The sequence below is a fragment of the Vicugna pacos genome, chromosome 20, assembly GCF_048564905.1.
Source record: "Vicugna pacos chromosome 20, VicPac4, whole genome shotgun sequence".
Lineage (NCBI taxonomy): Eukaryota > Metazoa > Chordata > Mammalia > Artiodactyla > Camelidae > Vicugna > Vicugna pacos.
This window is the reverse complement of record NC_133006.1, coordinates 6,346,213-6,360,877: the sequence shown is the minus strand read 5'-3', so window position 1 is coordinate 6,360,877 and position 14,665 is coordinate 6,346,213. Positions and strand designations below refer to the sequence as shown.

General features: G+C 47.2%; 1 protein-coding gene across 20 annotated transcripts in view; it reads right to left on the bottom strand.

The window, feature by feature from the left end:
* The window catches only part of DST (dystonin), a 435,317-nt gene that overhangs the window by 85,111 nt on the left and 335,541 nt on the right, over positions 1–14,665 (bottom strand). For all 20 annotated transcript variants that reach the window (XM_072944761.1, XM_072944766.1, XM_072944764.1 and 17 more), the window contains 3 exons: positions 11,620–11,819; positions 9,561–10,056; positions 6,849–8,320 (listed from right to left, as the gene is read on the bottom strand). In XM_072944761.1, coding sequence (XP_072800862.1) covers positions 6,849–8,320; positions 9,561–10,056; positions 11,620–11,819 — 2,168 coding nt within the window. The remainder of the gene's footprint in view (positions 1–6,848; positions 8,321–9,560; positions 10,057–11,619; positions 11,820–14,665) is intronic.

Sequence of the window (14,665 nt, the reverse complement as noted above, 5' to 3'; positions counted from 1 at the left end):
TCTCTTCCCATATTAAGCTTCTTCGAGGCTATTCAGAACCACCCGAAGGGGGAAAAAATAGACTTTTTGGACGGCCAAGCCAGTACAATCCAGCAACCGTTTAAAGTAAACAGAAAGCCTGGTGAACTATAAATTCCCCTTTTTAAAAAAAAGCCATTTTCAGGGTCTTATCTGAGCCTCCTTAAGACGACTCATTCCACCTGAGGCAACTGCAGCACAGAAGAGCTCCGGGCTCCCTCTAAGGCACGGGCAGAGCTGGGGAAGCGCGCCGACTCCCGCGTCTGAAGGGGACCGGCTGCGGCCGCAGCGCCGCTCGCATTGCAGCCGGAGCCGGAGGGAGGAGGCGGCGGCGGCGGCGCCGGCGGCCGCAGAGGAGGGCGGCCCGGCGGCCCCGAGCCCCGGCGCTCCGCGCTCCGCGCCGCATCCGCTCCGCGCGCCCCCCGCTCCCGCTCGGCCGCTACGCGCTCCCGCGCCTGGGCTCCGCAGGCATCTCCCCGGACTCCCGGCGCGGCCCGGCCCCCGCCAGCCCCTCAGGGGGAGGGACCCCGGGGCCGCGCCGCTGCGATGCAAACGCCTGCTGGTGACATCAGCGCGAAGCAGCCCCGGTGCTGGAACTGGGGAGAGGGCGGCGCGGGTTCACCGCTCGCCCGGCGCCACCGCCGGCTTCTAACCCGGGAGGGGAGGGGAGGGGAGGGAGGGCTTGGGAGAGATTGGGAGAGGAGGGGAGGGGAGGGGTTGGAGAGGATAGGGGTGGGGTCGGGAGGGGAGGGACGGGCGAGCAGAGGCGGAACCTGACACCCGGAGCCCCGCCGGGGGCCGCGCCCACGTGGATCCTGAACGGGGAGAGGAGCTAACCGGTCCCCATCCTTCTGCGGAAGCCACACTCCCGTGCGCTGAGGTCGCGGGCTCCCAGACGTTTAGTATCTGCGATGCAGAGCGCACAACACTTTGAAGCCGAAAATGTGTCATTTTTGTAAAAGCCCAAGTTCAAGTTCAACTGTTCGCCAAGGTAAACAACCCCTGAGGGCACGGAGCCCTGCGCACCGCGGACACGAATGTTAGTAGTTAGTACTAACCATGCCGTCCTCCTGAGTTTGGTGCAGGACACGGGCGAAGATCAAGGGCAGTTAAGTGACTGCATATTTAATAAACAAAATCACATCCACAGATTTCTATCTACTAAACAAACACTCTTTAAAAGCACCGTTTAAAATAAACTCAGCAAGACAAACTTTAACCTTGTGTGTGGGGGGGAGGAGATTAATAGTTTTATTTAAATAAAATAAAATCTATCCATCCTTTACGAAATAAGCAACACTGTCAGAATAGCAGATAGAGGACAGATTTTTTTTTTCTCAATCTCACAAGATAATCATTTGAACATAAGTAAAACTGTGCTGATCCCAAGTGAAGACAGTTCTAGTAAAAACAACCATTTCCTTTCTCTGGTGATTTTACAGAAAAGATGTGGAAGGGAACTTTTGTACCTTTCATAAGAAAATATTATTCCAAAATGATTTTTATAACCCTAAGAACTGAATCTTTTAAAAATAAAATCCATCTGTAACCAGAACTCTAGAGGTAACACACCCATTCAACAGTTATTAGATGCAACTCAGTACGTGGCCATCATTACGCTGGAAAAATATATACACAGCCATCTGTAAGGAAAAATATAATCAACTACCCGGCAACGTCACAATAGCGATGCCCACTTCTCACAGTCAAGAAGTGAAATATTTCAACAAGCATGTGACCCTGTGGTGTTTGAGCACACAGGCTGTTCCGACGTGTTGATTACAAGACAGAAAAAGGTGCCCACAGTTACCACGTTTGAACAGTGGGTTGGACACGAGGCAAACACTAAAGGTTTGATGACTGACTGTCACTACCTTGCTATGTAAACCTGAAAAGCTACTTATTCCTGGCTCTGTGAATAGTAACATTTCCACAGAATGTGGACAGCTGCCTTTCTCCAAACATTCTGAGAGCCTCACTGAACTTTTCCTAAGAAAGAATGTCTCTGATTCAGCCCACCTTAGACTCCTAACTCTGAATCATGAACATGATTCTGTTCCAGTCTTCCAGCCTTATGTAGAGCTAAGAAGACCGACCTCATGTTGGCGGCGGGCAGCACATTTTTAAAACTGCACAGATAATTCGTGCATAAATTCAACCACTCCTCAGACAGTGCCTACTCTCTGCCAAACAGCCCGGTGAGCACTGGCCAAGTGCAGGTGCACCACCGTCCCTGCACAACTGACAGTGCAGTGGAGGAAAGGGATGGGACAATGGGCGCAGTACGGCCAGGGAGCAGGGAAGGCTGCGGGAGAATGTCCTCCAGTAGATGATGTTTAAGCACACGCCATTTATTTAATAACTGAGTTCCTATTTCATTAAACTGATTTCAACTAACCCTACCAACGATGATCCCAATAATTCTGATTCAAGTTGAAATGTGTCCTGTTAATATTATATTGGTATTTATGACAGCCGCCTCAATATTTCTCTTTGTGACTTGGTATCAGATCCCAAAGATCTATCTGAATAACATAAAAGAACTCATAGTTAGGGCAGAACTGGAGTGGTTTCTCTTTTCTTCCTAAATTTGATTTATAACTGCTCTAATGTTAATAAAAGTAAGATGTATTAAACTGTTTTCAATATTAATCACGATGCCTAGATCTCTCATATTTTCGTGAAAGAAATACACAATGAATATAATGAGCAACGTTTTTCGGACGAGTCGTCAGTAAGCACTATTTCACACATACGGAAATCACAGTGTTAAACTGTTCTCAGAACGTAACTTGACCTACTCGACACAGCCTACGAGCAGCTGGATGTTATCCAGCTACGGTATCTTCTATAGGCAGGTGATTTTGGAAAAGCATACAAATACTAACTGAATTATAAGCAGAATGGTACCCCTTTCTCATTTTAAAGCTCTAAAATGAAATTAAATCTTTCAAAATGAAAAGTTCCTGAAAAATCTTCCCACTAAGTACAATGACCCACTTGACAGAAAAGTTAAAAGGCCAAATTTATCCACTGAAACATGAAGTTTTTGGAGCTGAAAGGCTGGAGATATTAGGAAACTCAAGTGCAGTTAAGTGGGAAATATATGTAGGAGTAAATTATTATCCGTAAAACCTGACAAAAATATCTTCCTAGCCTACCAGATGCTGAAATCCGGCTTAGAAGCCAAGCAAGAGACGTGTGGGGTCTTTGCTGTGAGCACAAAAACCAGGCCTTTGGAGCAACAATTTCTATTACTCCTTCTAAAATAGATATGCCATTAGCAAAGGAAAGCGGAAAGCATCCTATGTTTTTAGTTTTCAAACTGATAAACTTCTTCACAGAAGTGGGTCAAGCGTTTTCAAGGCTATTCAGCAGATAAATATGCAATCGCTATTTATTTCAGGGGAAAATAATTCCTATTTGAACGAAAGCGGGATATTCAGACCCCACAACAAAAGCAAACAAATTCAGACACTTAACAGGTTCACCGTGTGATCTTGCTGGGAATTTGTCTTGATAAACTCCTTTTCTTTCTGTGTTACCATCACAGCCTTTCCCTATCCGAGCTATTATTAAATGAATGATTAGAGACCTAGATAAACGTTTAAAAAAGTCAGATTTGCTTACCAAGAAACCAACGTATAATTGCAAAAACAAAGCGAATCCCTCCCTCTCCGTTCCTGTCTCTCTCACACACAGACAACCGCATCTTGAAGCAACTTTGCAAATACGATCCCAGTGACGGTAAGGCAGCCTAGCTGTTCTGTCTCAGAACTACTCTGAAGGCAGCTTATTCTACATTACAAAAAACCGTTACAAGATTTTATCCACGACATCAGGTTAAACTCAAGCTACCACAGAGAGTCACGTCAAACGCGATTATATTTCAAAGTCTACCATGAAAATAGACCCAGTTCTTCAGCTCTTCTCTGCTTCGTTTTTAGAAATTATTAAATAGCAAAACACGAGTCTTTCACTCGATACAAATTATGCCATTTAGAAAAATGTTTACACCTCCCTAAAATAGGATGTCAAAACTAACGGTCAACAAAAGCTTATAGCCCGACAGAAACGAAATTAAGATGGAACTGAGTTGATCTACGGCTTCGATCAAGAAAGCCACAATCGCTGAGACGAGGAAACGTCCGGTGCTGTGGTGGTGGTCACCGACCTCAGCCCAGCATCCACACGTCTGTTCCCAGGGCGGTTTCACACACAGTCACCTCGTGGTCCCACAGCAGCCAGCTCTCCAGGACACGTTCCTCGGGTGAGCGTTCCTGCTGTTCCGGATTTAAATAAACAACGGCTGGTTGCTCAAAGCCACCCTAATCAGTTGATGGCAAAGACGATCTGAAAATTTCCCAGAGAAAATAGAAGAAGTGCCACAGGAGGAATAAAGTTTGGCCAAGACACTGCCTTACATCCGCCAAAACAGCCAGGCTCTGACGCTCACCTGCTGTGGGACTCTGGGCAAGCCACTTACCCTCCCCAGGGGTCTGCTTCCTCACCGTAAAGTGGGGGTGACATTAACAGGATTACAGGCAGTCTAGGGTCACACTTGACACACAGTCAGCCCACAATTAATGTTAACTGTCGTGACTGTGATTTTTAGACCCTACGCACGCAAGCATACACACACAAAATAAAATTAATGACTGTGCAAGCTGCTATCTTTATTTATCATAATATGCTTGGTTTTTGTTTGTTTGTTTTTACCTATGGCACTGGGATATGCCAAATGCAGGTGACTGTCCACTTGGCAAATCTTTATTTTAGTCACTGGGTCTCCAGATCCCGAAGGTATATCATGATATTCTTTGTTCCTGAATTTCATTAAAATCAATCAACTCCTTCCAAAATAATCAGAAAACAGACAGTCACAGTCTAAAGTGGCTGAAGAGGACACGATCACCTTATTTTTCTTCACAATCAAAGAAAACAGTCACCATAACCATTAACGGTAAGGATGCGTATTTATTAGTATGTTTCAGTTTGCAAAATGCTTCCAAAGCAATGGTGAGGGAACCCTTCCTCCTTCCTAATTTTTTTTAATGGAAGTGCTGGGGATTGAACCCAGGACCCTGTATGTGCTTATCACGGGCTCTACCACTGAGTTACTCCCTCTTGCTTTTGCTTACTTTCCAAAGAATTCCCCACAAGTAGAGCCACATTTTCCACCAGACTCAGACCTGGGGACCCAAAGAGCAGGACCAAAATGATCGCTTTTGCCCATTTCCTTACAAGTAGTGAAGCAGCGGAGAGATACGAAAATCTTTTTTTATCCTACACAAATGCACAGAAAAGCCAGAGAAACGATAGCGTTTCACAAAGGCGCTGAGCGCGCTTAACTTTCATTAGTACAAAGACTGCTTGGTTGCTGTCATTTAAGCCCTCAAGCTTTAGGGCTGCACAGAAAATTCCAGAGACTCACTCCTCAAATCCTTCCCCGTCTTTGAAGCAGCAATTGCCACAGAACTTGACTTTTCTCATAGAGAATTCTCTGATATGAAATCTTTCTTTTGCAAACCAGAAGTGTGAAAGTTTGATAGAGAAATGCAGGAAGTCAGGCCAACGGTGAGGCAGTGTCCCTCTCCGTCAGGAATCAAGACCTACATTCAGAATCCCGGCTTTTGCAGTCCCGAAGGACCTGAGCATCAAAGGCACTTGACAAACAGCAAACAACTGTAATAGGAACCAAGGAGGAGAAGCAGCAGCAGCTACTTTGAAGTTCTTTTGCAAAATTCAGTCACCTAAAAATAAAGTTAATCAGGAGGAACAAAGGAAAACGCTTTGTCAAATACATCAGCACAAAATCTGGAAGTCTGTTTGATTTCTAGTCACCTCTCCTGGGAAACAGTATGGTTTTGCCAATTCTGTTTCTTCCTGATCCTGTTTCATCCTTCAGGTGCTAGTGGGGGGGCTTTTAATGTCACACCAGCCTTTACTGGAGAGTAAAATGTACCTTGTGGCTAGAACAGGACCCCCGGCAACCCCAGGGGTACAGCAAAGGCTTGGCAGGACCGCCCCCCGCCCCGTGCTGGGATGACCCTCTCTCTGCCCCTTAGAGATGTTGAGTTCTGCAGTTTGCACCTGCTACCCTAAGTGAGTCCACACTGCTGAGCCTGGCCCTGGCCCGCCGTCTCCTCCCTCTGCCCCATCACCAGGCATCACTGGGGGCCACCGGGTGTAGACGTCTCTTGGCACCAAGGCGCTCACAGTCCCATCAGAAACATTTTACTCCCAGCCCTCTGGGATGTGAGCCCATGATTTTGGTTTTTGAAAACCTGGATAACAGCAGGGAACTCTGCCCTGCCTTTGAAAATAGGAACTTTGGGAAGAAATTAAATTAATAAGGCTAAGACGACGATTAAAAAAAGAAAAAAAGGGAAAGAGCAGGAAAGGACTAGAATTCACCATTAAAGAAAATGCTGGGAGGCAAACACAAAGAGGACAAGATTTTTATGGGATGAACAAGCCCCCTCCGCAGTCAAGTTCAAAGCACGGCCGTGGTCACTCAGGAGGTCAGCCGCAAGCAACACCAGAAACAGACGCCGGCTTTCTAACCATCCTTCGACCTCCTAACTCATCTCAGGCTTCATTCCACGAGGCCCAGATCCCCGGGAAGCTTGGAGCCACCCCCGTGCCTGGATACCGCCCCCTCCACATACCCTCATCCAAGCTCCAGCACCACTGGAAGGTGCTACCTAACAGGCCACCTCCTTCTGAATCCATCAGTACTTTCCTTTTTTTTTTTTTATTTAACTTAATTTTTTTTTTTTGAAGTATAGTCAGTTACCACCACTCAGGAAAAAAGCAGCACGCCCTACCTTGAACACATCAAGCTGTTGGTTAATCGTCTCCGTTTCCATCCCGACGGGGCCTTGAGACTCCTCATGCTCTTCCGCCTTCTGGAGCAGAGAGGAGAACTCGCCCAGCTTGCTGTAGAATTCCTCCAGACGCACGATGGTCCCTTCCACCTGCTCTCGTCTGGCTTGAGCGCGGTCCAGCAGTTTGTTGCACTGTTTGCTCAGCGCCTCCAGGTCCCGTTTGATTCCCACGAGGTCGGGAGAGGCCTCCTCCGTGGCCAGCAGCATCTTGCAGGCTTTGTTGGCGTTGGCGTTGCTCGCCATGAGCGCTTCCAGCTTCTGCAGGAAGGCCTGGATGGCCTCCTTCTGCCTCTGCAGTGTTTCCGCATCTCTCCCCACCGGGGCCATGCTGTCGAGGTCGTCGTCGAACTCGGCAAACTGAGAGAACATCTCCCGGATGGTGTTCTGGAAATGCCCGATGCCCTGCAGCTTGGTTTCTAAGAACGAGCACCTGTCACCCACCTGCTGGCTGAGCGCACTGTGCTCCTGGGCCAAGGTCTCCACCTGGAGTAACATGTCGGAGGTGCCCTTCGAGTCCGACGCCCCTGCCACGAGGTCCTGGGCGAGCCCTCTAGCCAGATCGACCTGCGGTTTCAAGGTCTGAAGCGCCTTCTGCTGGGTCTGCAATACGGTCAGGGACTTGCTGCTGTAAGCCTGAGGCCCCAGGGCGTCGTGGGCCGCGAGCTGCTCCTTTGCACCCTGAAGCTGCCTTCCAGCCTCTTTGGAAACTTCTTGAAACTCTTTAAACTTCTGGGCCAGGTTCTCCAGGGAGGACTTTTTACTGTGCAGTTGCTCAGTGACCACGTCCACCTTCTGGAGCAGTGACCGTTCCTCCTCTGCAATCAACTCCTGGTCCACGTCGCAGACGCGGAGCAGGCTGCCGGCCGCGCCGTGTAACTGCTCCACCATCCCAAAGTGCTGGTCCATCTCCTTCTGCAGAGACGCCACCTGGGCAAGAGCCTTCTCCATCTCTGCGGGATCCAAGCCAAACTGTATCTCCTCCAGGCAGCTCTGGCATCGGTCTATCCACGGCCGGAGCGTCTGCACATGCTCTTTGTACTTGATGGCTTTTTCCAATGACTCTTTAACCCTGTCTTCTCTCTCTTTCACCTGCTTATTAAATCCATCCCAGTTGGTTTTCATCGTGTTAAGTTGTGACTGTAGGGCGACCTTCTCCGACCCTTGCGTTTTCAGCAACAGATTTTCACCCTCCGCCATGGCTTTCTCGTAAATATGGGACTGGGCGGTCAAAGTTCTCCGGAAGTCTTCCTGATCTTTGACTAATGACTCCAAGACCTCGAGTCGGGCGGAGATGGGGGGAGACTGGCTCTGCTCTTCCTTCTTGGTATCCAGCCACGCCTGGAAATCCTGAGACGTCTGCTGAAACTGATGGGAGCTGGCACAGGCCGACTGAAGGTGCTGGACGTGGTTCTCTAAAAATGAAATCACAGACAGGTTTGTTTCACATCACGTCGTCGAGCTAAGAAGCCCAGAGAAAAGCCACCAGATAAATGCACAGAACAGTCCAAAGGCAGAGGCTGTTCGCACTGACTATGAAGACTACAGGGGAGCCTAAGTTATTGACAAAGGGGGGAAAAGTCACAACGGGAAGGAAGGAAGGAGACCACCCATGCCAGGGCTGGGGCCGCCTCCTCTCCGGGGCAGGGGAGCGACCACTGCTCGAAGCTCAAGGTGAGTGAACAGTCCACCCCTTAGCAAATGGGACTTTTCCACTTGTGAGATTTCTACCCATCACAGAGGCCAATGCAAGGCAGCGCGTGGGAAGGACATGGGTCTGGATCCCAGGGACCTAACCTCCCCAGAGCCGGAGGACCCAGGATGAATGATGAAACATCCAAGCCTCCTCTCCCCTAACGGGAGTTGTCAGCGTTGATCGAAGCTGTCGTGGGAATGAAATGACAGCACATGCCCATAGTTCCGAGCTCAATGCCCTTCACGTAAGTGTTGATCATGATCATCGTCATCGTAAGGGCTTGTGTTTCTTACCCACATGTTGTCAACATGAAAGAGGTAGTCTGAAACGGCTGCTGTGATTCGTAAGCAAACCCAATCAATTAACACAAACAGCGCCTAGTGATACTTTTCAAATACCAAACACAGCAGCCAGTGGGCTCTCCCCTGGCTGGCCCGTCTTGAGCCCAGTAATTCACTGCTGCTTCCGCAGACAAGCTTGGACACAGCGGCCATGGATTGATGGCCACGGGGTGACGGCCATGGGGCAGTGGCCACGAAGTGATGGCCACAGTAAGCGAGAGAAGAAAACGTGCTTGATGCTTCTCTGTCACACGTGTCTCTGGAAAAGCTTCTATGACAGAGCCAGACAAGCTAACCACTGGCAAGAAAACGATGCCCGGCCTTTTTAATAACCGTGCTCATTTCCGCTTCCCATGAAACAAGACTGTCATATAGCATAACCGTTTCCACCTTTAAAAACCAACTTAGGAGATCTGGCATCTTAACAGGCCTCTATTACGTGGACTTTGCCGGCGTTCGGTCCCCCCGCATCCGTGTGGACGCCCCCCCGACGCCATGTGTGCCCGTCTCTGTGGGCAGGTCCCCTGCAGGGGCCCGGATCAGCCCGCAGCTCGGAAACCGGCAGCTCACTGATCCCTACTTCCAGGAAGCACGTGCATTAAGAGCAGACACACAAACCTGCTTTTTGCTCGATATCCTTAAATGACTTTAAGATGCCTTCCAGCTGCCGACTGAGTTCTGCTTTCAAGTACTCCTCTTTAACCAGGGCCGACAGGTCATCGCACAGGGCCTGGGCCACCTGGATCTGCTTCGTTTGCTGCTCTATCTCCTGCTTCAGCTCGCGGGCGGCTTCCAGCTGCTGGTTCATCGCGTCGGGGAGGGGGCCGCCAGCCATGCTGCTGCTCAGTCTGCGATCCAAGTCGCCCAGTCTGTCGGACAGGCTTCTCAGGAGGCCCTGGTACTGCGTGCTTTTAACAATGGCCTGGTCAATCCGGTCACATCTGTCACTCAGTTGTCCTGTGAGGCTGTCCCACTTTTGGGTCACGGCTGCCAGTTGCTCCTTCACGATCCCGTGGAAAGAAGGGTGCTCCCCGGGCCTGCACAGGATGCCCTGACCAGCCGCTGTCAGCTGCTCGTACTGAGGTTTCCTGGTATCAAATTCTTGCAGCAGAATCTAAGGGAAAGAGGTAACGAGGGTGAGTGCACACATGAATGATGGGATAATTAATTACAGAAAACACAGCTGTAAGCTTCCAAACAGACAGGAATGGTAGATATTTATCTAGATTTTGTTTGTTTGTTTGTTTTCCGTTACTGTTTTCCTAGAGTGTATTTCAAAGGCACCGCAATTATCCTAACCTAATCCAAAGAGCAGTGGTGCTTCTAGAGATGACATTCTGCCTAAAATAATATTTAAAAAAAGAGAATAAATATTTTTGCTGCTCTGGGAAACATGAACTCTTACTCATTTTGTTCATTTATGTACGACTTTTCACATACGAATGCTGCTTTGAGACAGGTTCACATCACATGAACACCAAATTTGATTTTTCCAACTTGTATTTTCCTTTTTGTAGGATTTTTTAAAATACTCTATAGCAATTCACACCAAAGGAAATACACAGTACTAACAGCGATTGTTAGGATATAGTAACTCACGTGCATTGATTTACAAAGGTTCTTCTTAAACATAAGATTGATGTTTACAGTCTTTATTGAAAAGATCTAGCTAATGGGAGTGGGGAGGTGTAGCTCAAGTGGTAGAGCACATGTTTAGCATGCATGAGGTCCTGGGTTCCGTCCCCAGTACCCCCCTCTAGAAATAAATGAATAAGACTACTTACCTCCCCCCCAAGTTTTTTTTTTAATTAAAAAAAAAGATTTAGCCAATAAATCACATTGCTCCAAGGGTGCGGGCTCACACTGGCTCTCCTTATGAAACAAACGATCTCCAAGTGCCCTTCTTTTAGTAGAATGTTTTCTCTCTCCCTGGGAGACTACGGACAGTTCTCTCTCCTCAAATGTTTGTTTGTATCTTTTGTTTCCATTCTATTCAGACTTAGAACATACAAGACCAGGACAGCACATGACTCTCAGTTACGAAGACTGATCTGTGTTTTCAGGGAGTACAGACCAGCCTCCTGCTCCAACAGCAACCACTCAGACGTCAAGAAAACTAACTAACCACGCGGGGCTTCTGCGATCACATCTGACTTACGGTTTCTGGATTTTTCTCCCCTTGCGAATTTATCAATTTATAATGAGACAAGTCTAACTAACCGTCCGGGTTTCAAGGTTCCTTTCCTGCCCCCCTAATTCTGTCTCCTCTTCTTAGTCTTCCCGACTCGGGGCTGCAATGCACGAGCTTTGTAAATTTCATTATCTACTACCACAATCAACGTGAATAAAACCTCAAAGGAATAATCTCTAAACAATAAGAAGCATATTAATAGTGTCTCATAAAAATGTCATTACTTACGCAATCACATTAATACTTCAAAGGTCCCCCTTTAACAGGGGCCGCACAAACCACCACATGACGCTAACGATCAGGGCACCCGACCACGGGTGGGCTCAGTGGGCCACTCAGGGACGCTCAGAGCGTTAGTCCTCACGACGAAACCTTATGGGCACGTGAAATATGACAAACACACTCCAAGGCAGGAAGAGAACATCTGGTCCAAGCAAATGCGGCTGTAATGGAAACAGCCATCCTGCGAAGTCAGGCAACACTCACCTGCACCTGCTGCCTTTGTGTGCTCAGCATATTGGGGTCGATGGACAAGGGCCCAAGGACACTGACCATCAGTTCTTTTTCGACGAGCCACTGTTTAAGCTGAGCCTCTACCGTCTGGAATTGGGTTAGATTATTTGAGGATTCTTGCAGTTTCTGTTGTCTGTCAACTGTTAACTGATTGAGCTCTTGCCACTTGGAATCTAAAAGCCAAAGATAAAGGATGAGACGGGTTTGGTTTTTCATGCACCCAACGCAACTACATCTATAAAGACCGTAGGAAAGACAAAAATGAAACATGGTGGTGTCATTCCCTCTTCATAATGCTTCTTTGATCGTGGATTAAGACCTAACTGCATTTATGGATACAGATTTTTTTGGATCTGATGGATGTGTGTCAACTGAGGTGTAAGAAAAAAAAATCTGAATCTGATTTTGGAAGATAGTGCAGATTATGGAATATTCCTGAGAACCTCCTTCCTTCCAGAAGTCCGGCCGAGTCTGTTTACTCCACTGTAACAGACCTGCTAGAAACAACAGCAGATCTTCGATGACGCTCAACCATTCTTTTTGATGCAAACCACACCCTAGCAACCAGCTGCTCCAGTGTTACACCAGGAAATCTCACCAACCCTTTAAACTCAACACTAGGGGGGAAAAAAAGCTCATGATCTTCCTATCAAAGCGGGTGAGTTTTTCCATCTTAGATTTCTTTCTAAGGTTATTCTCAGGCACATTGTGGGACGCAATAATTCAGGACGCTCCTTCGTGCGTCTCCGAACCATCCTCTATCTCCATCACAAAACCTTAAACCCACCCGCCTTCCATCCCCAATACCAGAGTAATTCCGTGTTGGTCCTCACTGCGTTCTGCCCAGACCTGTGGTTCTCAAACTTCAGCTGCGTCAGAGTCACCTGGAGGGAAGACCGCTGACACGCTGGCCCACCCCTAGCGTGACCCACGCAGCAGGTCCGAGGTGAGGCCTGCTGGCTGCATTTCGAACACGTCCCCAGGTGATGCTCTGCTCTTGCTCCCAGGAACACACTTCGGAGAACTGCAGACCCAGACTGCCAGCCTCGCATCCAGTTGCCCTGTGATTAGTGTTCCTCAACTGCAATTTATTTGGTTCTACTATCATTTCCCTAAGAAATCGCTTAAAGATGTCACTTCTGCGCTCAGACCCTTCAGTAATCCATTCCTCTCCACCTGGATGGGGAAATCTGAATTCTTCTGCTTGACGTCCAAAGTCTCCCCATAACTGGCCCTCATCTGCTGGTCCGAGAGGGTCTGTCCAATGGAAGCCTCTAGTCTAGCCCTGCCAATTTCCCCATCCTTGTCCAAACCTGTTCACACAGGCCCTAGCCCCACCAGCTCCAGCCCCCACCCGTCCACCCCCACCTTCTTCACGAGTCCACTGTCCACTGGTTCTCACCCTCTGACAGGACACCCTTCCTGCCCTTCTCCCTGAAGCCAGAGTGACTGATCACTGTCTGAACACACTGGTCACTCAATTAGTCACTCAACAAACAAGTCGCTTGTGGTATGTGATTAGCTCCTTTGACAGAATTTTTTTCACCTAGCATAATATGTGGAAGAGCTGCTTTTAACAGAACCCAATCCCTGAAACCTTACCTAATGGCATCATTCTATATGGCATGTCTTAGTCAAACACAATCTGACAACAAAATAATGCAATTAAAGCCACAGAGCGAGAAGGAGAAATTTCCAAATCTCATCAGGAAGCTTTTTTGAAATATACATTCTTCACTCCCAGCCCTCTTCTAAAACACCTTGAGAGCGTGCTAAGTAATTCTCATATTCCCGGTGAAAGCCCCTGAATTAGAGACCAATTAATTATAATGCAACAGGAGACTCTATCGTTGGATTAAATATGCATCATAACATTAAGATCCCTTAGGAGGGTCCTTATCAAACTGAAACATACTTAGAGATGTCTAAATTTATCATAGCCTAGCTGATTCGAAAGGAAGGACAATATTTAGCTGAATACAATGGAACAATTGAAAGTCAAGTAATTCTTATTACAGTCACTGTAAACACACAGCACTTATGACGTGTCAGGTAACGTTTGAGCTGCACACATATTAACTCACTCAATTCTCCAAATGACACTGTGAAGTTGGGTGGGGGGATGAGCATCACTGTCTGACACTCATTTCCGTATCATTAAAATAATGAAAAGAGGTGACAAGATCATAGGGCTCATGAAGGAAATTCTGCATCTACAAGGAAGAATTTACACCAAGAAGGAATGGAGATGGGAGGAGAACTCTGGATACAGAGTCCAAACCCCAGACGTCCCACGCCAGCTGGAGAAGAGACGGACCACAAGAAGTTGGGGCTGGAGGGGGCCCAGCAGAAACTTCACACAGGAGAAGGGACCCACCTTTTCCAGATGAACAAAAAGAAATATCTACACTAAACTATAATACAGTAGAAAAAATTAGAAGCACAACTCTAGTTTAAAAAAATGCACCCCAATGTTCATAGCAGCACTATTTACAATAGCCAAGACATGGAAGCAACCTAAATGTCCGTCAACAGATGACTGGACAAAGAAGTTGTGATATATTTATACAATGGAATACTACTCGGCCATAAAAAAGAATAAAATAATGCCATTTGCAGCAACACGGAAGGACTTGGAGATGGTCATTCCAAGTGAAGTAAGTCAGACAAAGAAAAATACCATCATTTATATGTAGAATCTTCGGGAAAAAAAGACAAATGAACTTATATATGAAACAGAAACAGACTCATAGACATTGAAAACAAACTTATGGTTATGGCGGGGGAGGGGGTGGGAAGGGATAAATTGGGACTTTGAGATTTGCAGATACTAACATGTAAAACAGATGAACAAGTTCATACTGAATAGCACAGGGAACTATATTCAATATTTTGTAGAAACTTATGGTGAAAAGAATATGAAAATGAATATATATATGTTCATGCATGTCTGAAGCATTGTGCTGTACACCAGAAACTGACACAGCATTGTAAACTGACTAGACGTCAATAAAATATA